Source organism: Muscardinus avellanarius, assembly GCF_963383645.1.
Source record: "Muscardinus avellanarius genome assembly, chromosome: 18".
Classification (NCBI taxonomy): domain Eukaryota; kingdom Metazoa; phylum Chordata; class Mammalia; order Rodentia; family Gliridae; genus Muscardinus; species Muscardinus avellanarius.
This window is the reverse complement of record NC_137804.1, coordinates 40,948,833-40,972,700: the sequence shown is the minus strand read 5'-3', so window position 1 is coordinate 40,972,700 and position 23,868 is coordinate 40,948,833. Positions and strand designations below refer to the sequence as shown.

The window sequence follows — 23,868 nt, the reverse complement described above, 5'->3', positions numbered from 1 at the left end:
TTTTAACTGAATTCAAGTTCTTACATACACATGCAACACTTTCAGTATGTCATGAAGAGTAATCAAAGCCACGTGTGGTGGCTCATGCCTGTAATCCCAGTACTTGGGAGGGTGAGTTAGGGGGATTGCAGGTCTGAGACCAGCCTCGCAGCAATTTAATGAGATTCTATTTATTTATCTACTTATTTATTTACTTACTTATTTATTTATTGGTACTGAGGATGGAACCCAGGGGCATTCTACCTCCGAGCTACATCCCCTGCCCTATTTTTTATTCTTTTTTTTGGAAACGGGGTCTCACTGAGTTGCGGAAAACTTCACTAAGTAGCTGAGGCTGTCCGTGAACCGCCATCCTCGGGTCTCGGCCTCCCAAATGCTGGGATTACAATCATGCACCACCATGTCCAGCTAGTGAGATTCTATTTTTAAAACCAAAAATAAAAAGGGCTGGGGGTGTAGTTCAGAGGCAGAACACCTCTGGATTCAATCCTCAGGAACACACACACACACACACACACACACCCCGAGATTTTAAGTGGACCCCTCCTGCACCACTGGACCTTGTCAGACCCTGTCATCCCTTCCTCCAGGGCCCCCATAAACCTAGGGCAGGACCAGTCTCTTAGCCTGGCATCAGACTGCAGGCACGCTCCCTAACAGCTAGGGCTTAACCCCTCATGCCTACAAAGAAGAACAGCACCACTCATCAAGGCTGAGCCGTGCAGGGAGGGCTTTGAACTGGGTCTCCCCTCCAGCCAGAACTAAATGCTCCATGCCTGAGGTGCCACAGCCCCAGGGTGCCACCTGCCCCGCTAGCAAGGACAGGGCAGTCCTCCTCCCGCCGCTCTTGGGGGGTCTGGGAGCCCCCCAGGACCTGGCCAACCTGCAGACAAAGCGGGTTGGGCTCCAGCTGCAGCCCCCAACCCTCTCCTTCCTCACAGGACCCGCTGGCTGGGAAGGATCCGGAATCAGGAATCGCCGGGTAGCTGCAAAGGCCAAAGGTCAGACAGGGGTTTCCGGCCCACCCCTGGGAACTTCCTCCTTCCAGACCCAGCACCCCACCTCCCCCCGGGCGGAGGAGCCGAGCCTGGCCCTGGAAGACCCCTCCCCGCTCTCGGTGCCAACGCCCTCAGCCCTCCCTCCCAGGCCAACGACCGCAAGGGACTGTGGCCCCTGCCCACCCTCAGCCCCGTCCCTCCCTCCGCAGCCTGAGACCCACCGGGCCGGGGAAGTCTGGCTCCTTGTGCCCCCAGACTGGGGGCTGTGTGTGCCCGGGCCTGGGTCCCATCCATCTTGGGGAACCCCAGCACACACAACCTGGGGCAAACAAAGAAATGATACCAAAAACTTTCCCCGGAGCTCCTGGGGGCAACGCTTTTCCTGAATCCATAGCTCCTCCATCCCGAAGACCCCCTCCATGCCCGCCTGGGGTTTTGCCACCATCCGCCACCAAAGGCCCTCAGGGGCTTTTGTGTTTCTTGTTTGTTTTGTTGTGGTGGGGGGGCCCTATTTTTGTTGTGGTGGGGGGCCCTATTTTTTTATTTTTCTCTTTAAAACAGGGTCTCATTAGGTTGCTGCAAGTCTTGCTAAGTTGCTGAGGCTGGCCTCCACCTTGCGATCTTCCTGTCTCAGCCTCCCTAATACCAGGATTATTACAGGCATCTGCCACCGAGCCAGCCCCGGTGGTTTTGTTTTGTTTTGTTTTGTTTTGTGTTTTGTGGTACTGAAGATGGAACCCAGGGGCATTCTACCTCTGAGCTACACCTCCAGCCCTATTTTTTTATTCTTTATTTTGAAACAGGGTCTCACTGAGTCGCAAAGGGCCTCACTAAGTAGCTGAGGCTGGCTTTGAACCTGCGCAATCCTCCTGTCTCAGCCTCCCAAATGCTGGGATTACAGGCGTGCGCCACCATACCGAGCTTCCAGTGCGGTTTTGAGCAGCAGGAAGAAGGAAGCTCAGCCTCCCCTATCCACGCTCCCTCTGTGCCATCTCATAGGACCCCGTGATAAAGAGAATAATAATAAGCCGGGCGTGGTGGCTCACGCTTGTCATCCCAGCATTCGGGAGGCTGAGACCGGAGGATCGCGGTTCGTGGCCAGCCTCAGCTACTTGTGAGGCCCTCTGCAACTCCGTGAGACCCTGTTTCAAAATAAAGAATAAAAAATCAGGCTGGGGGTGTCGCTCGGAGGTAGAATGCCCCTGGGTTCCATCCCCAGCACCACACACACACACACACACACACACACACACACACACACACAATAACAATGGCAAATGCTACTCGTGGCTGCCCGCCAGCCTTCTGGCCACAGGATAACCAGGCACTGAGCACACCGCATCTCGCTGGGAGGGAAACTGAGGCACGGGTGGCAAGGCGGTCCACGAGGCCGAGCGGATTGCTTCCACTTTTTGTACTGCTGCTTCTAGGGTCCTCTGTGCACCCCCACAAGCCACCAATTCACGGATGGTTTAGGACTGGCACTGCCACCCTCCCCAGACGGGCCTCCCGAGGCCCTCGGTGCCACCTCCAGGCCTACGACCCCCCAGTTTGGTGCTTTGAGTGTCTGGGCTCATTTCATCCGCACCACCCCGGCGAAGCACACAGTGGAGGGGGGGCTGTGGGACTGAACCCAGAGGCGTCCACCTCAGCCCTGTTTTATTCTTTATTTTGAAGCAGGTCTTGCTGGGTTGCAGAGAGTCTTACTAAATTGCTGAGGCTGTCCTTGAACCCGAGACCCTCCTGTTTCAGTCTCCCGAGTGCAGGGATTCAGGCAGAGACCACGACGCCCAGACACACAGGTTTGTAGCCCCTGTGGGGAGCTAAGTCCCGCTCTGGAGCTGGCACTGTGGGAGGGGCGTCCTCGCCCCCCCCTCGCCTCAGCCACGGGCCTGGGGTGCCTAAGTGAGATAATGCTTTTTTTGTTTTGCTTTTGTGGTGCTGGGGGTTAAACCCAGGGGCATTCTGCCTCTGAGCTACATCCCCAGCCCTATTTTACTTTTTCTTTTTTACTTTTTCTTTATCTATTTATTTATTTTTATGTTTCTAGGCACTGAACTCAGAGGCATTCTACCTCCAAGAACACCCCCAAACCCTATTTTTGTGGGAGGTCCTGGGGATTGAACCCAGGGGCATTCTACCTCTGAGCTACACCTCCAGCCCTACTTTTTTATTCTTTATTTTGAAACAGGGGCTCACTGAGTCACAAAGGGCCTCACTAAGCAGCCGAGCCTATCTGCAAACCAAGATCCTGCAGGTCTCAGCCTCCCGGAAGAACGCTGGGATTAAAAGCGGGCGCCATAGCCGGGCGTGGTGGCGCACGCTTGTCATCCCCGCGCTTGGGAGGCGGAGACAGGAGGATCGCGCAGGTTCGAAGCCAGCCGCGCGCCTGGCTTAGGAGACCCTGTTTCCAAATAAAAATGTAAAAATAGGTCTGGGAGTGTAGCCCGGAGGTAGAAGGGCTTCCAGGAACCCCAGTACCACACACATACACAAAAAAAGCGTGCGCCACCACGCCCAGCTTTATTTCCATTTCTCTTTTTTACTTTTTATCTATTTATTCATTTTTGTGGTTCTAGGCATTGAACTCAGGGCACAGTCTACCTCCAAGCGACACCCCCGGCCCTATTTTATTCCTTTTACTTTTTATTTATCTATTTCTTTATTTTGGTGGTTCTAGGAACTGAACTCAGGGGCATTCTACCTCCAAGCGACACCACCACACCCCCCCCCCCCATCAGCCCCGTTTTATTTTAACTTCGAAACAGGGTCTCGCTAGAATCGATGAGCCTCACTACTTGCCAAGGCTGCCCTCGAACCTGCGATCCTCAGGTCTCAGCCTCCCACATCCTGGGATGGCGGGCCAGTGCCTCCACCGCGCCAAGCCTAAGCCAGGTCCCTTTACAACCAGAGCTGATCACAGCGCCGGGCGCCGAGCCCAGGCCCTGGGGGGGAAACTGAGGCTCGCAGGAAGCCCGGCGCTAATCAGGCCCTGCAGCTGCCCGCCCCGCCCGCGCCGCCCTGGTGGGAGTGTTGTGATAACCCGCAGCCCCCGTTTCCTCCCGGCCAGGAAGGAGCCGGGCAGGGGAAGTATTCAGAGGGGTAATATAAACACTCCCCTGGCCGGCGAGGAGCGCGAGATGGGGCTGGCCATGGAGCGCGGCGCCTACGCGCGCGCGGGGGACGCGCCCCGCGGCTGCTGGTACTACCTGCGCTACTTCTTCCTCTTCGTCTCGCTCATCCAGTTCCTCATCATCCTGGGCCTGGTGCTCTTCATGGTGTACGGGAACCTGCACGTGGGCACCGAGTCCAACCTGCAGGCCACCGAGCGCCGCGCCGAGGGCCTGTACAGCCAGGTGCAGGGGCTGTCGGCGGCGCACGCCAACCTCACCAAGGAGCTCAACCTCACCTCGCGCACCCGCGACAACATCATGCAGATGCTGCTGAGCGCCCGCCGCGAGCTGGACCGCATCAACGCCAGCTTCCGCCAGTGCCAGGGCGACCGGGTGAGCCAGGCCCCGCCCGGCCTCAGTTTCCCCACGTGCGGCCCAGGGGGCGCCGCCCAGGGGCGCTTTATCTCCCCGGGCGCCACCACTCCCCAGCCCCTTTTATTATTATTATTATTATTATTATTATTATTATTATTATTATCATTATTTTATTTTGGATCAAGGTCTGGCCAAGTTACGGCCCCCGACACCCTCCGGTCTCAGACTCCCAATTCCTGTGATTAGGTGTTAGCTGCTGTACCCGTCCGAGGGTGCCTTTGCTTTTTTTTTATTTTTTATTTTTGTGGTGGTACTGAAGGTGGAACCCAGAGGCTTTCTACCTCCGGGCTCTACTCCCAGACCTTTTTTATATTTTATTTGGAAACAGGGTCTCACGGAGTCACTGAGAGCCTCACTCAGTAGCTGAGGCTGACTTCGAACCCGTGCGGTCCTCCTGTGTCTCAAGCGTGCGCCACCCACGCCCGGCTGCTTTATAAATATAAGCCCATGCAATATTTGAAACACAGGACTGAAATTAAATATATATATATATATGTGTGTGTATATATATATATACATATACATATATATATTTGTGTAATCTCAGCACTTGGGAGACTGAGACAGGAGGATTCCGGGTTCCAGGCCAGCCTCAGAAACTTGGTGGGGCCCTCAGGAGCTTAGCAGGACCCTGTTTCAAAATAAAAAAATAAAATAGGGCTGGGGGTGTAGCTCAGAGGTAGAACGACCCTGGGCTTAATTCCCAGTACCCAACAAAATTATTTGTTACCTGTCTTAGTCTATTTTCTGGTACTATTGCAAAATACCTGAGACCAGGTAATTTATAAAGAACAGAGATTTAATCGGAGTATGGTGAGACACGCCTGCCATCCTCGCTACTTGGGAGGACGGTGAGTTTGAAGCCAGCCCCAGCAACTTAGGGTGCCCTCGCCAACTTGGTAAGACCTTGCTTCAAAATACAAACGAATAGGGCTGAGGTGTAGCTTGGTGGTAGAATGCCCTGGTTCAATATCCAGTATCACAAATATAAAGAAATCAGTCAAAGAATAGGGTTTATTTGGGAAATGGTGGCACATGCCTATAATCCTGGCTACTTTGGAGGCTTAAGCAGGAAGATCGCAAACATGAAGCCAGCCTGAGGAACTTGGTAAGACTCTGATTCAAAAATAAACTTTCAAGGCAGGCATGATGGCGCACGCTTGGAATCCCCGCTCTCAGGAGGCTGAGACAGAAGGGTCGCGGGTTCACAGCCAGCCTCAGCTAGTCAGTGAAGCTCTCCGCAACTTAGTGAGACCCTGTTCCAAAAGAATAAAAAAAAAAAAAAATAGGGCTGAGGGTTTAGCTTAGAGGTAGAATGCCCCTGGGTTCCATCCCTAGTATCGCTAGTACAAAAAAAAAAAAAAAAAAAAAGTCAGCCCCAGCAACTTGGTAAGGCTCCCAGCAACTTAGCAGACCCTGTTTCCAAATAAAAAATAAAATAGGGGCCGGGTGTGGTGGTGCACGCTTCTAATTCCAGCATTTGGGAGGCAGAGACTGGAGGATTGTGGTTCACGGACAGTCTCAGCTACTTGGCGAGGCCCTTCGCAACTCAGCGAGACCCTGTTTCAAAAATAAAAAGACCCGGGCGTGGTGGCGCACGCTTGTAATCCCCGCGCTTGTGAGGCAGAGACAGGAGGATCGGGCAGGGTTGAAGCCAGCCGTGCGTGCTGGCTTAGGAGACCCTGTTTCCAAATAAAAATGTAAAAATAGGTCTGGGAGTGTAGCCCGGAGGTAGAAGGGCTTCCAGGAACCCCAGTACCACCAAAAAAAAAAAAAATTAAATAAATAAATAAATAAATAAATAAATAAATAAATAAAAATAAAAATAAATAAAAAGAGATAGAATGCCCCTGGGTTCTATCCCCAGTACAAAAAAAAACCAAAAAACAAAAAACCCAGAACTGGGTGTGTAGTCTGGAGGTAGAAGGCCTCTAGGTTCCATCCCCAGTGCCACAAAAATAGATAAATAAAATAAATTTTCAAAGGGCTGGGGGTGTAGAGCAGTGGTAGAATGCTTGCCTAGAACATGCGAACCCCTGGGTTCATCCCCAGCACCAAAAATAAAAAGAGACGGAGGTCCTGTTTCGCTCTCAGCTCTGCGGGCCGGAGAGTCCAACCTGCCGCTCTTGGGTTAGCATGGCGCAGGGCATCCCGTGGCCAGAGCACACCTGCAGAGAGCTCGACCGCACAGCAAAGCCACCCGCAGTAACCTACTAACCCGTTAGTCCATTGGCGTGGGCAGAGCTCCTGGCCCTCAGCACCTCAGGAAGGTCCTGCTGCCCAACATGGCGGCCTGGGGGCCACATTTCGAGCAGGTGGAGATGGGGGCACGTTCCGCCTCGTCTGTGTGGGATTACAGTGCAGCCGGGCATTCTGCGTGTGCGCCGGCAGCCCCAGCCCGGGACTTAACATCATAAAGCTCAAGACGTGGCAGCCAGGGCGCCCGAGAGAACAGGCAGAAGACAGTCAGTCCCTTCTTTCTCAGTCACCCCGTGTAAACGAGGGTGTTGGTTAGCGTTTGCCGAGCACACTGGAAGCTGTCTTCCAGCCCTAGCACCTCCAAATCATGCCGCTAACAGTATATTGGAATGGATGGCCTTTGTCTTCCGCTCGTGTGTGCTTAGAAACATCTACACCTGTAAACCCCAGTACTTGGGGGGCTGAGACAGGAGGACTGAGGGCTCCGGATGAGCCTCAGCAATTTAGCCAGACTCTCAGCCACCCGGCAAGACCCCATTTCAAACCAAGGGCGGGGTGGGGGGAGACCGCCTGGTGGTACACGCTGGTAATGCCAGTACTTAGGAGACTGACACGGGAGGATCGCAGGTTCACAGCCAGCCTCAGCAACTTGTGAGGCCCTCTGCAACTTAGTGAGACCCTGTTTTTTTGTTTTTTTTGTTTGTTTGTTTGTTTTTGTGGTACTGGGTGTGGGACTCAGGGGCTTTTCTACTTCTGGGCTATATTCCCAGACCTATTTTATATTTTATTTGGAAACAGGGTCTCACTAGGTTGCTGAGAGCCTCACTAAGTAGCTGAGGCTGACATCGAACCTGTGTGATCCTCCTGTCTCAGCCTCCCAAGCGCGGGGATTACAAGCGTGCGCCACCACGCTCAGCTTGTGAGACCCTGTTTTAAAATAAAGAATGAAAAATAGAATATAGGAGCTGGGAGTGTAGCTCAGAGGTAGAATGTCCCTGGGTTCAAATGTCCCTAGTACCACACACACACACACAACACACACACACACACACACACACACACACACACACACACGGCTGGGGGTGTAGCTCAGAGGTAGAATGCTTCTAGGTTCAGTCCCCCAGTAGAAAGAAAGAGAGAGAGAGAGAGAGATCTGGAAGTTGAACACAGGGAGGTGGAGAGTTGTTGTTGTTGTTGTTGTTGTTGTTGTTGTTGTTGTTTTGTGGGTCTGGGGATGGAACCCAGGGGCATTCGACCTCGAGCTACATCCCCTGCCCTATTTTTTATACTTTATTTTGAAACTGGGTCTCGCTGAGTTGCAGAGGGCCTCACTAAGTAGCTGAGGCTGTCCGCGAACCGCGATCCTCCCGTCTCAGCCTCCCGAGTGCTGGGATTACAAGCGTGCGCCATCGTGCCCGGCTAGGTGGGGAGTTTTGTAACCTTTCAGAGAAAGGAAGACGGGTTGAGAGGCAGGGGCAGGTGGCATCTGGGGACCGTCGCAGCCACAGATGGGGTCTCGTGGGCACTGCTGCCCCCAGGCCACGTCAAACACGCTGGAAAGTTCCCCTGTGATCTCTGGGGCCACCTCCTCTGGGGGTCCCCAACCTGGACACACCACAGGGAGGTGGCAGTGGGGATGGGAGTCCCTGCCTGGGAGCCCGGGTGAGGACAACCTCACGGTAGGTATCTGATTGGGCTGGAACTGGGTCTAGAGAGAATCCCCCCCCCAAGCCCTGATGGCCCGGCCACCCACCCACCCCTCCGAAGTGACACGCGCGGCTGCTGAGCTCTGCCCAGCCTCCTTCCTCTGCCCCCGGGGCATGGCCATGTCCCCCCAAAGACCCACAGCTGGCGTGGAACCCTCGGGCCCCCTGGTTGGGGCTCTGCCTCCCCGTGGACCCTGGGGCTGGGCAGGTCTCCTCACACCCTGAGAATGGAACGGGGCTCCCTTGAGGCCCCTAAAATGGGGTGAGTCCTGTCTCCCCTCAGACTCCAAGGATAGGGCTGTCGCCCTCCCCAGAACCCTAAGGCTGCTGTGTTCCCCGGGAGAAGCTCAGGGCAGGACACTGTCCCTCCCCTGAGACCCCAGAGCCTGGCATGGCTGCCTCACACTCCCAGGATGGAACAACACCCCAGAAGAGAGCGGGTGCCCCAGGCCCTCCGCAGGCCGAGCGCCCCCTCCCACCCGCAGTTCCTGGGAATTGGCCCATTAGGATTTTCCAGGATGTGCACGGCGTCCGGTCTAGGACCATTAAGTTTAGACATGCACGCCCCCGCAGCCTGCACAGCCCTGTTCCAGACCGAGATGCGGGGGCCCAGAAACCCAGATTCTTAATTTCATCTTATTTATTAATTGGTGCTGGGGACGGAGCTCAGAGCCCCCGCACATGCTAAACACGTGCTCCACCACCAAGCCGCGTCCTGCTTCTCATACCAGACATTTAAACCCTTAAAACTTGAAAAGCAGAACTTTTCTTTTTTTTTGTTGAGGTGACAAATACTTTTTTTTTTTTGGCAGTACTGGGGATGGAATCCAGGGGCATTCTACCTCCGACCTACACCCCAGCCCTATTTTTTTATTTTTTATTCTTTTTTTTTTTTTTTTTTTTTGTATGTGTGTGGTCCTGGGGGTGGAACCCAGGGGCTTTCTACCTCTGGGCTACACTCCCAGACATATTGTATACTTATTTGGAAACAGGGTCTCACTAAGTTGCCGAGAGCCTCACTAAGTAGCTGAGGCTGGCTTCGAACCCGAGCGATCCTCCTGTCTCAGCCTCCCAAGCGCGGGGATTACAAGCGTGCGCCACCACGCCCGGCTCCTTTATTTTTTGTTTTGAAATAGGGCCTTGCTAGGTTGCTGAGTCTTGCTACATTGCCAAGGCTGGTCTCAAACCCGTGATCCTCCTGACTCAGCCTCTCAAGAACTGAGATGGCAGGGGTGTGCCCCCGCACTGGACTAACTTAACAAGAGCAGTCTCACTGTGCAATCCATCTCTGAAGCTTAGTTCTCCTTTCTTTTTTTTTTTTTTGGCACTAAAGATTGATCCAGGGGCAGTCTATCTCCAAGCTACACCTGTAGTCCTAATTTCTATTCTGTATTTTGAAACAGCGTCTCACTAAGTTCCGGAGGGCCTCACTAAGTAGCTGAGGCTGGCCGTGAACCTGTGCGATCGATCCTCCTGGCTCAGCCTCCCACGTACATGCTTCCTGTCTATTTTATTTATTTATTTATTTATTTATTTATTTATTTATTTATTTATTTATTTTGGTGGTACCGGGGATGGAACTTTTCTACCTCCAGGCTATACTCCAAGACCTATTTTTATATTTTCTATTTGGAAACAGGGTCTCTTAAACCAGGGAGGCTGGCTTTGAACCTTCATGATCCCCCTGTCTCCACCTCCCAAGCGCGGGGGTTACAAGCGGGCGCCACCATGCCCGGCGCTATTTTATTTATATATTTATTTATTTATTTATTTATTTATTTATTTATTTTTGGCACTGAGGGTGGAACACAGGGGCTTTTTACCTCCGGGCTATACTCTCAGATCTATTTTATACTTTATTTGGAAACAGGGTCTCACTGAATTGCTGAGAGCCTCACTCAGTAGCTGAGGCTGGCTTCGAACCTGTGCGATCCTCCTGTCTCAGCCTCTCAAGCGCGAGGATTACAAGCGTGCGCCACCACGCCCGGCTGGCACGGGCTATTGAACCTTGGCGCACTCTACCCCTGAACTACACACCCAGCCCTTTTTATTTTTTTGTTTGGAAATAGAGTCTTGCTAGGCTGGTGGGATTCTTGCTAAACTGCTGAGGCTGGGCTGGAACCTTCCATCCTCCCATCTCAGCCTCCCAAGGACTGGGATTACAGGCGTGCGCCCCCAGGCCCAGGGCCTCCCCCCATAACGGAGAGTCCAGGGGCCCAATCTGGGCCCGCGCAGCCTCGGGGGTGGTGCTGAGCTCGGCCCTCGTCCCCGTGCCCGCGCAGGTCGTCTATGCCAACAATGAGAAGTACATGGCCGCCATCATCCTGAGCGAGAAGCAGTGTCAGGAGCAGCTGAAGGAGGCCAACAAGAGCTGCAGCGGTGAGCACTCGGCCGGGATGGGGCGGGGAGGGGCGCGGACTCCCCGCACAGTGCTCCCAGCGGCTCCTGACTCGCTGGGTCTCCCGCTCCTGCAGCCTCGCTGCTCATGTGGACGCAGAAAGCCAAGACGCTGGAGCTGGAGCTGGCCAAGGACAAGGCCGTCTGTGCCAAGGACAGGGAGGCCCTGCAGCTGGCCCGGCGCACGGCGGAGGAGCAGCTGGCCGAGTGCGGCCGGGCGCGCGCGCAGCACCAGTGGGAGCAGCAGCTGGCCGAGCAGCGGCTGCAGAAGGTGCAGGCGCTGTGCCTCCCGCTGGACAAGGACAAGTTCGAGGCCGACCTGCGCAACCTGTGGCGGGACTCCATCATCCCGCGCAGCCTGGACACGCTGGGCTACGGCCTGGGCTACCACCCCATGGGCTCGGAGCTGGCCGCCGTCCGCAGGACCTGCGACCACATGCCCAGCCTCATGAGCGCCAAGGTGGACGAGCTGGCCCGGACCCTGCGCATGGACATCGAGCACGTGGCCCGCGAGAACCAGGACCTGCAGCGCCAGAAGCTGGAGGCTGAGCAGGGGCTGAGGGCCGCGCAGGAGGCCAAAGAGAAGGCGGGGAAGGAGGCCCAGGCCCGCGAGGCCGGCCTCCAGGAGCAGTGCGCCAAGCAGACGCAGCTGGCGCTGGAGGAGAAGGCGGCCCTGCGGAAGGAGCGCGACGGGCTGGCCAAGGAGCTGGAGGAGAGGAAGCGCGAGGTGGAACAGCTGAAAATGCGGCTGGACGTGGGCAGCGCCTCCCTGGACACCTGCCTCAAGGCCAAGGTGCGAGACATGAACGGGATGGGACGGGACGGGATGAGGATGGGACTGGATGAGGATGGGACGGGATGGGACGGGACGGGATGAGGATGGGCGTAGGGAAAGGGTGTCAGGGAAAGACTAGAGAGGGCGGGAGCCCTTGTGGGGAAACACACCCGACACTCCCAGCGGGCGTGGGAGGCTGAGGCAGGAGGATGGCACGTTAGAGGCCGGCCAGGGCAACTTTGTGAGACCCTGTCTTCGAAGAAGATAAAGAGGGCTCGATTTTGTAAGACCCTCAGTGGCTTAGCAAGAGCCTGGTTCCAAAGAAAAAAGAAAAAGAGCCGAAGTTAGGTGTGGTGGTGCACGCCTGCGACGCCCGACTTGGGAGGCTGGGGCAGGGGATGATCGCAGGCGCAAAGCCAGCCTCAGCAGGTAATGGAGACCTCACCAGCTCGGCCAGGCCCTGGCTCAAAAAATTAAAAGAAGGACAAAGGGCTGAGAGTGTAGCTTAGAGGTAAGATGCCCCAGGGCTCAATCCCAGTAGCAAAAATTTAAAAATTATACAGACGCCTCAGTCTACGCCTCGGAAATGGGTGTCGTTCCGGGTCCAGTCCAAAACTGGCACGGTGCCCCTTGGGATCGGATTGCAGGGGTCGATTCACAGCCGGCTCTAGATTTCGCGCGTCTGGGGGCTCAGGGGTGGCGTTCCGGCTCGGGACGCAGTGGGCTGAAGGGGCAGCTCAGCTCTGTCTGGAGGGCCGGGGACGTGGGCGGTCGGTCAGCGGGAGCCATGGTCGGCGCTATAGGAGACTGAGGAACCGGCTTCACAGAGTGCTGGTCCCTGGTGTCCACAGGTCATCTGAAGGCTGGTGGAGACGCGGGGGGTGCTCGCGCCCTTCCTCAAGGGCCTTCCGCCTGCCCTGGCAGGAGCTTGGAGACCCAGGCCGCCAGGGGACAGAGGAGGACCCCCGCTCCCGGGGTTACAGCAACCTGACACTTTCTTCCCACAGTCCCAGTTGATGCCTCTGCCGAGACCCATGGGCCCGGCTCCCCAGCCCCAGCCCCAGCCCCTCGGTGAGTGACAGAGGGGGGCCAGAAGCGGGGAGGGGTCCTTCCCACCGTGCACCCCAGCCCTGCTCGCCCAGCCTCCGGGGGCTGCAGTCATGCCAGACCCCTCCTCTCTCTGCAGATCCCGCCGTCCTGGAGGAATTCAAGAGGAGGATCCTGGAGTCCCAGCGGCCCCCTGCGGGCCCCGCGATCCCGGCCAGGTGAGGCGCTGGGCAGCCCCGAGGGAGTCCCAGGACGTGGCGGAGGCAGGGCCGGGCTCGGCCCATCTCCCCCCAGCTGCGTTCACTGAGGACCCGCTGCAGGCCAGGGCCAGCGTCTTCGGGACGCTCACGGGGTACGCGGCAGCGAGTCGTGACCCCAAAAGCCGAGAGCCCTCAACGGTTAGGTGCTTGCTGTGAGCTCCGCACAGCTTGACCGGGTCAGCTTACTCATCCTCACGACCAGGTGGACGGATGAGCTAGAGTCGCCTACACAGGGAAGCGAGACGCAGACAGGGCGTGCGCTGCGCCCAGGGAGCACAGCCAGGGAGCGGCCAGGCTGCAGCATGGTCACCACGCTCTGGAGGGGAGGCGGCGTGGCCGTGGCAAGGGCGGGGAGCTGAGTTCAGGCAGCAGATCAGCCATGGCAGAGGCCCACAGGCCTGTCTCCGTAAAATGGGAGAATGGAAGCCGAGCGTGGTGGCACACACCGGCAATCCCAGGGCTTGGGAGGCTGAGACAGGAGGAGCGCAGGTTCAAGGCCAGCCTCAGCAACTTAGCTAGACCCTGTTTCAAAATAAAAACTAAACTAGCCGGGCGTGGTGGCGCACGCTTGTAATCCCAGGGCTTGGGAGGGCTGAACCAGGAGGATCACACGGGTTCGAAGCCAGCCTCAGCTACTTAGTGAGGCTCTCAGCAACTCAGACCCTTTTTCCAAATAAATTCTAAAATAGGGCTGGAGATATAGCCCGGAGGTAAAAAAAAAAAAAAAAAGCCCCTGGGTTCTACCCCCAGTACCACAGAAAATAAAGAAAGAATACAAATTAGGGCTGGGGGTGTAGCTCGGAGGTGGAATACCCCTGATTTCCATGGCTAGACCCACACAAAAAAATAAATACTAAAAAATAGGACTAAGTGGCCGGGCGTGGTGGTGCACGCTTGTAATCCTCGCGCTTGGGAGGCAGAGACAGGAGGATCGCGCAGGTTCGAAGCTAGCTGCGCGCGCTGGCTTAGGAGACCCTGTTTCCAAATAAAAATGAGTGTAGCCCGGAGATAGAAGGGCTTCCAGGAACCCCAGTACCACCAAAAAAAAAAAAAAAAAAAAAAAAAAAAAGGACTAAGTGTATCTCAGAGGTAGAATGCCCCCAGGTTCAATTCCCACTTTTAAAAAAAAGAGGGAGACACTTTGCTAACTGTGAAGTGCTGCCCACACGCAGCCCAAGAGCGCGGGGCTGCGGTCTCAGCGCACAGGTCAATGCCACGTGCTCTCAGGCCTCGGCTGCCCGGCACCTCGTCCTGGCCAGGCCCTGTGCTGGACGACACCCTGTGTGTGCGTCACAGGGCAGGTGACTTGGGCCTCTGCCCAAGACTCCGGAAGTGCTGGGATCTCCAGCCAACTCCCTGTGACCCCAGGAGAGCCAGCACCCCCTTCCCAGCAGCTCTACCAACCCGCGTCTGTCCGCCTCGGGGCGCCATGTACAGGCTCCCGGGCAGAACCAAGAGGGTCTGTGGCTCTCCTGGGGCCTCATCCCCTGTCCTTGCACACCGCCAGCGGGGCGCTGGCCCCTGGCAGGACTGCCCTCCTCCTCCTCTGCCTGGGAGAAGCCCCCCCATAGGCTGCAGGAAGGTTAGAGACCCCGCCCCACACTCCAAGCAGAGGAGCCCGATTGTCCTCTCTCCATCTTGGCCCGAAGCCCTGGTGGCCAGGGAAGACATTCTATTATTATCCCCATTTCTCAGCGGAGGGAGCTGAGCCCCAGCCGGGGTCACGCACGGGCCGGGCGCCAGGCCCAGGACTGTGCTGCCGGCTGAGAACCGGGGAAGCGCTTGACATTGTTTACCCAAGTGACACTGGACATTGTTTACCCAGTGGTCCCCTGCCAGGACACAATGGCAGTGAGGCCTGGCCCCTCCTGTGTCTCAGGGGCAGCAGGGAGGGCCGCAGCCTGGCGTCCCCTGGGGAGGCCCAGCAGGGGCCCACAGGCCCATCTGGGTTCCAGCGACTTCTTTAGAAACACGGGGTGCCGGTGACTGGGCAGGGACCTCACCACACTGGCCGGTGCCAACCCCTGAGCTTGCCCACCCCTTTTATTTTATTTTAGTACTGGAGATCGAACCTAGGAGCATTCTACCTCTGATCTACACCCCCGGTTCTTTGGTCTCACTACGTTGCTGAAGCTATCCTCAAATCTGAAAAACTTCTCAGCCTCCCAAGTACTGGAATTACAAATGACAAGAACCATACCTGGGTTTTATTTAATTTATTTACTTATTTATTTATTTACTTATTTATTTACTTACTTATTTATTTATTTATTTATTTTGCAGTACTAGGGATGGAACCCAGGGGCACTGACCTCCAAGATACATCCCCTGCCCTATTTTTTATTCTTTTTATTTTGAAACAGTGCCTAAGTAGCTGAGGCTGTTGCTAACCACCATCCTCCAGTCTCAGCCTCCCAAATGCTGGGATGACAAGCCTGTGCCACCAAACCCAGCTCCTATTTTTTATTCTTTATTTGGAAACAAGGTCTCACTGAGTTGCAAAGGGCCTCACTGAGCGGCTGAGGCTGGCCGCAAACCGTGACCCTCCGGTCTCAGTTTCCCAAATGCTGGGGTTACAAGCATGCACCACCAGGCCCAACTTTTTTATTTTATTTTGAGGCAGAGTCTCACTAGGTCAGCCAGGTTGGCCTCCAACTTACACATCCAAATGTGTTTTTTTCTCTTTTTTGGTGCTGAGAATGGAACCCAGGGTCACTCTACCTCCAAGCTATACCCACAGCCCTTTTAATTTTGAAACCGAGTATCACTAAGTTCCTGAGGCTGGCCTTGAACCTGCAATCCTCCTACCTCAGCCTCCCAAGTACTGAGATGCCACCCCCAGTCCACCTGCACTCATGGCACAGTGCTGGGCGTGGTCCTAGGTGTTGGGACCAGGGAGAACAAGACACAGAGAGCTCTGTGCTGCGGGGCTTGTAGTCTGTGGAGATGATACGCAAGAGGACCCCGTGTCCTTCCAGGGCCCCGTGGAAATGGGCGAGAAGGGACGGGGTGGGTGGGGAGAGGAGGCTGGACCCCTTCGTGGGAAACAGCATGGGTTTCGCCAAGGAGATGCTGTTTGACCAGAGACCTGGAGGAGGCAGGAGGATGCTGGGAAGGCTTAGGCACTGGGTGGGAGGCACAGCCCTTGCAAAGGCCCTGAGGCTGGGCAGCTCCGGGGAAGCGAAGATGGAGGACAAGGGAGAGAGGGTGGCTGGCTAGCAGTGGCTGAAGGAGGCTGGTCAAGAAGCCGCTGGATGAGTCCTGGTGGAGATGGGGCCTGGGAGGAAGGGGGACCAGCGCCGGCCAAGGAACCTGAGGCCCTGGGGCCCCAGGGAAGGGAGGGAAGGAAGGGAGGGCCAGCGGAAGCGGGACTTGGCTGCAGCCCCTTCCTCCCCCATCAGGAAGCAGCCTCAGCACCGACCCCTGACCCTGGGAGGACCTTGCCAGGCCTGGCGGGGGAGGGGCGCCGGGCAGATGACCGGGCTGGGCAGCAGCCCCGGCTCCTGGAGCTGCTGGACTCTAGTGGGTCTAGAGCAACCGTGGGGCCGCCTGGCCGAGGCCGAGGGGCAGTACTTGGGAGGCCGGGCCTGGAGGCTCGGGCTTTGGCTTGAGGGAACTGGGGAGCCATGGAGGGTGTGTAAACTGAGGTCAGGCTCACTAGGAAACTCTTCTGGGGCTGGGCATGGCGCTGCAGGCCTATGACCTCAGTGACTCGGGAGGCTGAGGCAGGAGGATCATAAGTTTGAGGCCAGCCTGGGCAACTTTGACCTTGTCTAAAATAGAAAGAAAGAAGCCGGGCGTGGTGGCGCACGCTTGTAATCCCAGCACTGGGGAGGCTGAGACCGGAGGATCGAGGTTTGCTGACAGCCTCAGCTACTTAGTGAGGCCCTCTGCAACTCAGTGAGACCCGGTTTCAAAATAAGGATTAAAAAATAGGGCTGGGGGTGTAGCTCGGAGATAGACTGCCCCTGGGTTTTCCCCCAGTACCGCAAGAGAGAGAGGGAGAGGGAGAGGAGAAAGGAGAGAGGAGAGAGAGAAGAGAGAGAGAGAGAGAGCAAGTTGGGCGCAGTGATGCACCTGTAATCCCAGCTCATGAGAGATTCAAGACCCTCTTTCAGAATGCGAAGGGTGCCGGGCGTGGTGGCGCACGCTTGTAACCCCGCGCTTGGGAGGCTGAGACAGGAGGATGGCGCAGGTTCGAAGCCAGCCTCAGCTACTTAGTGAGGCTCTCAGCAACTTAGTGAGACCCTGTTTCAAAATAAAGTATAAAATAGGTCTGGGGGTATAGCCCAGAGGTAGAAAAGGCCCTGGGTTCTACCCCCAGTACCACCAAAAAAAAAAAAAAAAAAGGGCTAGGGGTGTCACTCAGAAGCAGAACACCCCGGGTTCATCCCCAGTACCAAATTAACTAAACAAAAATGTAAAGGGCGGGATGTGTCCCAGTGGTAAAACACCCCGGGTTCAATCTCTAAGCCCAAAAGGGAGAAGACTGTTCAGTGGTGAGTGAGGGCCGGCGGGAGGCTGGCTAGGAAGGAGCTCCGGGGCCTCCCTGGGGAGCGGCCTGGACCTCAGTCTCTTCCTACATAATGGAGAGGGGGGTCCCCGAGCTACCCATCCTGGTGCTCGGTGAGTGGGGGCTCCCAGGGCGCTGAGCCCCACAGGAGAGGGGGTGTTGAGGGGCAGCCGGGGTGCTCAGGACGCGACTCCTGGCTGAGGGCCGGGGTCTCACCGTGTGCCTCTGACCCCTGTGTTTTTCTCTTCCCGCCCTAGTGGCTGAGGAGGCCGCGGCCAGGACCAGACCAGAGTGAGCGCCCGACACCCCCGCCGTCCCGCCCCGAGGCTCCCGCGACCATCACCCTTAACAGAGTCCATGGTGCCGTGACACGCAGACACACCGCTGACGATCACACGCGGATGGACATGGAGACGCTGCGCCCGCGTTGCACACCTCCCTTTACACACACGTTCTGCCCAGCCCCCCCAGGGCGCCGCATCCCCCGGGTCCCACAGGCCAAGGCACCCACAGCGCAGCCTGGTGTCCGCCATCCTCCCTCCTCCAACTTCCTTATCTCCCGGGGCCTGGCCCAGGAGGTGAGAACAGGAAGCTATTGGCCTCCACCCCGATGAGAGTTTCCAGGCCCCCCGCCTTTGAGAGTTTCCAGGCCTATCTGGTCCAGGGATGATGGTCCCCACTGCCACCACGTAGCCACCCTCCTTCCCCCCACACACCCGGCCTGCCTCGGGCCTGTCAAGCTATTAGTGCCACCTAATAAATGTTAGCTAACACTTCAAGGATGCCCGCTTTGTGATTTTAGCTTTGGGGAGGCACCACCTTGGCCGGGCACGGTGGTGCAGGCCTGTAATCGCAGGTTCAAGAAAAGCCTTAGCAATGTGGGGAGCTTCTCAGCAACCCAGCAAGACCCTGTTTCAAAAGAAAAAGAAAAGAAAGAAGAAAAAAGAAAAGGCACCATCTAACCAGGGTGGTGGTACACACCTGTCATCCCGGTACTTGGGAGGCTGAGACAGGAGGATCACAAGTTTGGCGCCAGCCTCAGTGACTTAGCGAGACTGTTTAAAAAAAAAAAAAAAAAAAAAAAAAATATATATATATATATATATATATATATATATATATATATATATATATAATGGACCAGGGGGGCAGCTTGGAGGTCAGAAACAGCCCTGGGTTCAATCCTCAGTAACACACACACACACACACACACACACACACACACACACACAACCTGTCCAAGGGAAAGCAAAACCTAGCAAGACGATTACTAGGAAGCTGGAGACCTCCCCTGGGCTCCAGGACCTTCACCCCACTCACAAATGGAGGCCCGGCCTCTGTGAGAGGAGAAGCCTGGGAAATCAGAGCCGCGAGGGGACAGAGTCCTGCCTGAGACTGCCCCTGTCCAACTGGGTCTTATATATAGGATGGCCGTGGGCAGCTCTGCTGCTCCTAGGATCGCAAAGAATTCCGGGGTTCTAACAATAATTGGCCAAACAAAACCAAAAAACCCAGAAAGCAAACCACAGGGCTAGTCCTCTCGAGAATCTCCCCAGGAGGAAATCACACGGGCCCCAGGCCATTTGTCCTGTTTTGCTTTTATGGCATGAAGGGACGCCCGGCCGGGCGTGGTGGCGCACGCTTGTGATCCCAGTTCGTGGGAGGCTGAGACAGGAGGGTCACAGGTTCAAAGCCAGCCTCAGCTCCTTAGTGAGGCTCTGGGCAATTTAGTGAGACCCTGTTTCCAAAAAGTATTTAAAAAGCCGGGCGTGGTGGCACAGGCTTGTAATCCCAGCATTTGGGAGGCTGAGACCAGAGAATCCCGGTTCGCGGTCAGCCTCAGCTACTTAGTGAGGCCCTCTGCAACTCAGTGAGACCCGGTTTCAAAATAAATAGAAATAGGGCTGGGGGTGTAGCTCGGAGGTCAAATGCCCCTGGGTTCCATCCCCAGACCTGCAAAAAAAAGTATTTAAAAAACTAGGTTTGGGAGTATAGCCCGGAGGTAGAAAGCCCCTGGGTTCCACCCCACTACCACCAAAAAAATAAAAAATTAAGGATGAACCAGACATGGTGTCACACGTCCGTAATTCCAGCACTTGGGAGGCTCCAGGCTGGCCTCAGTAACTTAGCAAGGCCCTCAACAATTTAGCAAGACCCTGTTTCCAAATTTAAAAAAATAAAATAAAATAGGGCTTGGGGTATATCTCGGAGGCAGAACGTCCCTGGGTGTTCCATCTCCAGTAATAAACACGCACGTACACCCCCCCCCACAAATCCTTTATCGGAGCCCCCATTCCTGGGGCTTTATTCCTAAGAAGGAAAAACTCCAGGAAATCAAGCAGCGGGCCAGGGAGGGGTCTAAACGCTGTGGCTCAGAACCTCAGCTCATTCCCAGCGCCCCCTGGGACCCTGCCCAGGGAAGGATGAGTCACGGAGCCGGCTGGCAGCCCCGTCTGCAGGGACAAAGGAGCGATATTTCCGGGATACGGAAACCTGGGGCGAGAGACGTCCCTGCAGGAAACACTCGGCTGGGGCTGGGGCTCCGCCAAGCTGGCCAGGGGGTCAGCGGGGCCAGGCCGCCCAGACGGGGCCTGCGGGCCGGCCCCGTGGAAAGGGAGACACACACCCAGCCTGCCGCTCGCGGAGCCCCTGTGCGTGCCGGAGGACACGGTGCCCCCCACTCCCAGGGACCCAGGAGGCCTGACCTGGGCTCCAGAGTAACTCGCTGGGCCTTGGCTCATCTGCTTGCAGCCTCTCTTTTGCTTCCGAGAAACGGGTATAATCGCGGTCATTTTATGTATGTATTTTTATTATTTATTTATTATTATGTTTGAGGTACTGGGGATGGAAGCCAGGGGCATTCTACCTCCAAGCTACAACCCCAGCCCTATTTTTGATTCTTGATTTTTTTTTTTTTTTTTTGAGGTACTGGGGGTGGAACCCAGAGGCTTCCTACCTCCAGGCTATACTCCCAGACCTTTTTAATATTTTATTTGGAAACAGGGTCTCACTAGATTGCTGAGAGCCTCACTAAGTAGCTGAGGCTGGCTTCGAACCCGTGCGATCCTCCTGTCTCAGCCTCCCGAGCGCGGGGATTACAAGCGTGCGCCACCACGCCCGGCATTGATTCTTGATTTTGAAACAGGGTCTCACTAAGTTGCAGAGGGCCTCGCTAAGTAGATGAGGCTGTCGCGGAAGCCGTGATGCTCCGGTCTCAGCCTCCCAAGCACCATACCCGGCTAATCATGAGAATTCTAAAGTCAGATGTACAGTGCTCGTTTACAATCTCAGCTACTTGGGAGGCAGAGGCAGGAGGATCACTGGAGTCCAGGAGCTTGAGGCCAGCCTGAACATCACAGCCAGACCCCATCTCAAAAACAGATTTAAAAAGCTGGGCGTGGTGGCGCACACTTGTAATCCCAGCATTTGGGAGACCGAGGCAGGAGAATCCAGGCTCCCGGCCAGCCTCGGTTACTTAGTGAGGACCTCAGCAACTTACTGAGACCCTGTTTCAAAATAAAGAATAAAATTGGGCCAGGGATATAGCTCAAAGGTAATATGCCCCTGGGTTCAATCTTCAATACTGCAAATAAATAAATAAATAAATTTTAAAAAAGGGCTGAGGGTGTAGCTCAGTGATGAATGCCCCAAGAGCCGCGCCTACTGCTCATACACTCCTCAAGACTCCCGTTATCCCTGAAACAAAGTCTAGCTCCTCGGCCTTCTGTGTGTGTGTGTGTGTGTGTGTGTGTGTGTGTGTGTGTGTTTGTGCATGTGCGCACTGGGCATTGAACTCAGGGGCATTCTACCTCTGAGCTACACTCCCAGCCCTCCTGTATTTTTTTTTTTTTTTGGTGGTACTGGGGGTGGAATCCAGAGGCTTTCTACCTCTGGGTTATACTCCCAGACCTTTTTTTTATATTTTATTTGGAAACAGGGTCTCACCAAATTGCTGAGAGCCTCACCAAGCAGCTGAGGCTGGCTTCGAACCCATGCGATCCTCCTGTCTCAGCCTCCCAAGCGCGGGGATTACAAGCGTGCGCTACCACGCCCGGTCTCCTGTATTTTTTATTTGGAAACAGGGTCTTAAGTTGCTGAGGCTGGCTGCAAACCTGCGATCCTCCTGTCTCCCCAGTACTGGGAGTACAAGTGTGCGCCACCACGCCTGGCTGGGTCCTTAACTTTTTTATAACCTCCCCCAACCACACACACACACACACACACACACAATGCAAGCCTTGCCTCTAGGTTTCCTGAATATTTAATTCTCTAGCTTAAGACTCGCCAAACTATCATGTGGGCAATCTACCTCTGAGCTATACCTCCAGCCCTATTTTTTATTCTTTTTGTGTGTGTGTGGTACTGGGGATGAAACTTAGAGGCATTCTACATACAAGCCACACCCCCCAGCTCTCTCTTTTATTATTTTGAAACACAGTTTCACTGACTTGCAAAGGGCTTCACTAAGTAGCTGAGGCTGTCCATGAACTGAGATCCCCCGATCTCAGCCTCCCAAATGCTGGGATTACAAGCATGTGCCACCACGCCCAGTTTTTATTCTTTATTTTGAAACAGGGTCTTGCTAGGTTGCTGAGAGCCTCACTAAGTAGCTGCGGCTGGGCACAAACCTTCGATCCTCCTGTCTCAGTCTCCCAAGTACTGGGATTACAAGTAAGTATATGCCATAACACCTGGCCAGAATTCCTTTATTCTTGCGGGATGAACGCCCGTTTCTCTAAGGCCTACTGCCAGAGACGCCTCCTCCAGGCGGCCCTCCTTCCTTCCTCAGATCCAGCCCCTCCTCTCTCCTAGGGCCCCCATATGGCCCCTGGCGCTCTCCAGCCCTTGCCCTGGAGTCCGGTGTTGCTCGCCTGTCCAAGAGGGACAGCATCAGCTGAATGCCCAGCATGCAGCCACCGGCAGACCCCTGACCCTGAGTCCCAGCCGCCAGGGGAGCTGCTGACTCTTTGGGGATTTCCTACGACCTCTATAAATAACCCCCACGCTGCTTCCCACAAGACGCCTCACCCTTCTTGGAAAAAAAGGAACCGTAGCCAAGGACCTCAGACCAGCTGTGTGCCAGGGCCCTGTGTTGGGTGGGGGTGGTGGGTCAGGTATCCTACCCTGGAGCAGCCAGCCCACCCGTGCCCAAGCGCCACGCATGCGCCTCCTGGGGGCCCACCAGACCCTCCCCACATTGAGCTCAGCACCATTTAACCTAGTTTTGTTTTTTTTTTTTTTCGCGGTACCCAGGGGCATTCTACCTCTGAGCTATACCCCCCCAGCCCTATTTTTTATTCTTTCTTTCTTCCTTTCTTTCTTTATTTTTGCGGGTTTGGGGGTGGAACCCAGGGGCAGTCGACCTCTGAGCTACACCCCCTGCCCTATTTTTTTATTCTTTATTTTGAAACCGGGTCTCACTGAGTTGCAGAGGGCCTCACTATGTAGTAGCTGAGGCTGTCCGCGAACCGCGATCCTCTCTCTGGTCTCAGCCTCCCGAATGCTGGGATTACAAGCGTGCACTACCACGCCTGGCTTATTCTTTATTTTGAAACAGGGTTTCACTGCACTCCCTCTCCCCCAGCCAGGATCCTTTTTTTTTTTTTTTGTACTGGGCTGGAACTCAGAGCCACTCTACCTCCAAGCCCTATATATGTTTTTATTTTTATTTGTTTTTTTTTTTTTTTGGGTGATACTGGCGTTCCTGGAAGCCCTTCTACCTCCGGACTACACTCCCAGACCTATTTTATATTTTTTATTTGGAAACAGGGTCTCTTAAGCCAGCAAGGCTGGCTGCGAACCAGCGCAATCCTCCTGTCTCCGCCTCCCAAGTGCGGGGATTACAAGCATGCGCCACCACGCCTGGCATTATATATATATATATATATATATATATATATATATATATATATATATTTTTTTTTTTTTTTAATTCTTCATTTTGAAACAGGGTCTCACTGAGTCACAAAGGGCCTCACTAAGAAACTGTGGCTGTCCGGGAACCACGACCCCCCTGTCTCTTCCTCCTGAATGCTGGGATTACAAGCGTAGGCCAACAAGCCCAGCTCAGCCCAGGATCCTTGTTACTGCTTTTCTTCTGGTCCTCGGTCACTTATCTGAAAAGTGGGTGCAGCCGGTGGTACTTGGAGGCTGAAACAGGAGGATCACAGAACAGCTTCCCCTGCCCCAGATGGGTGTTTGGGACCTTTTTTCCTGTCCTACAAGGTCTCAGCCAGAGAGTTTGAATCTTCCGCTGTTAGAGATAGTTTCCCTGGTTCTGCCACAGTTCACACCTGGGTAGAGGGGCGTTAGTTATTAGCCTTGTCTGTGCCCGCAGACTCCAGGTAGAGGCCAGGCACTGGAGGCGATGCAGGGCGGCTAGAGCCTCTTCTTGGGGCGTGGCGCCCTCTGCTGGCCGGTCGTCG

The 23,868-nt window shown here is 55.1% G+C and overlaps 1 protein-coding gene across 1 annotated transcript; it reads left to right on the top strand.

Moving 5' to 3' along the window:
• Positions 1-4,138: 4,138 nt before the first annotated feature.
• PLVAP (plasmalemma vesicle associated protein) lies at positions 4,139-23,825 on the top strand (the record flags this gene model as incomplete). The annotated part of the gene is made up of 9 exons (XM_080715422.1): positions 4,139-4,504; positions 10,734-10,830; positions 10,926-11,641; positions 12,631-12,694; positions 12,810-12,888; positions 12,996-13,068; positions 16,332-16,469; positions 17,701-18,021; positions 23,781-23,825. 9 exons carry the CDS (start codon positions 4,139-4,141, stop codon positions 23,823-23,825), a joined length of 1,899 nt encoding a protein of 632 aa, XP_080571548.1.
• Between the last annotated feature and the right edge of the window lie 43 nt (positions 23,826-23,868).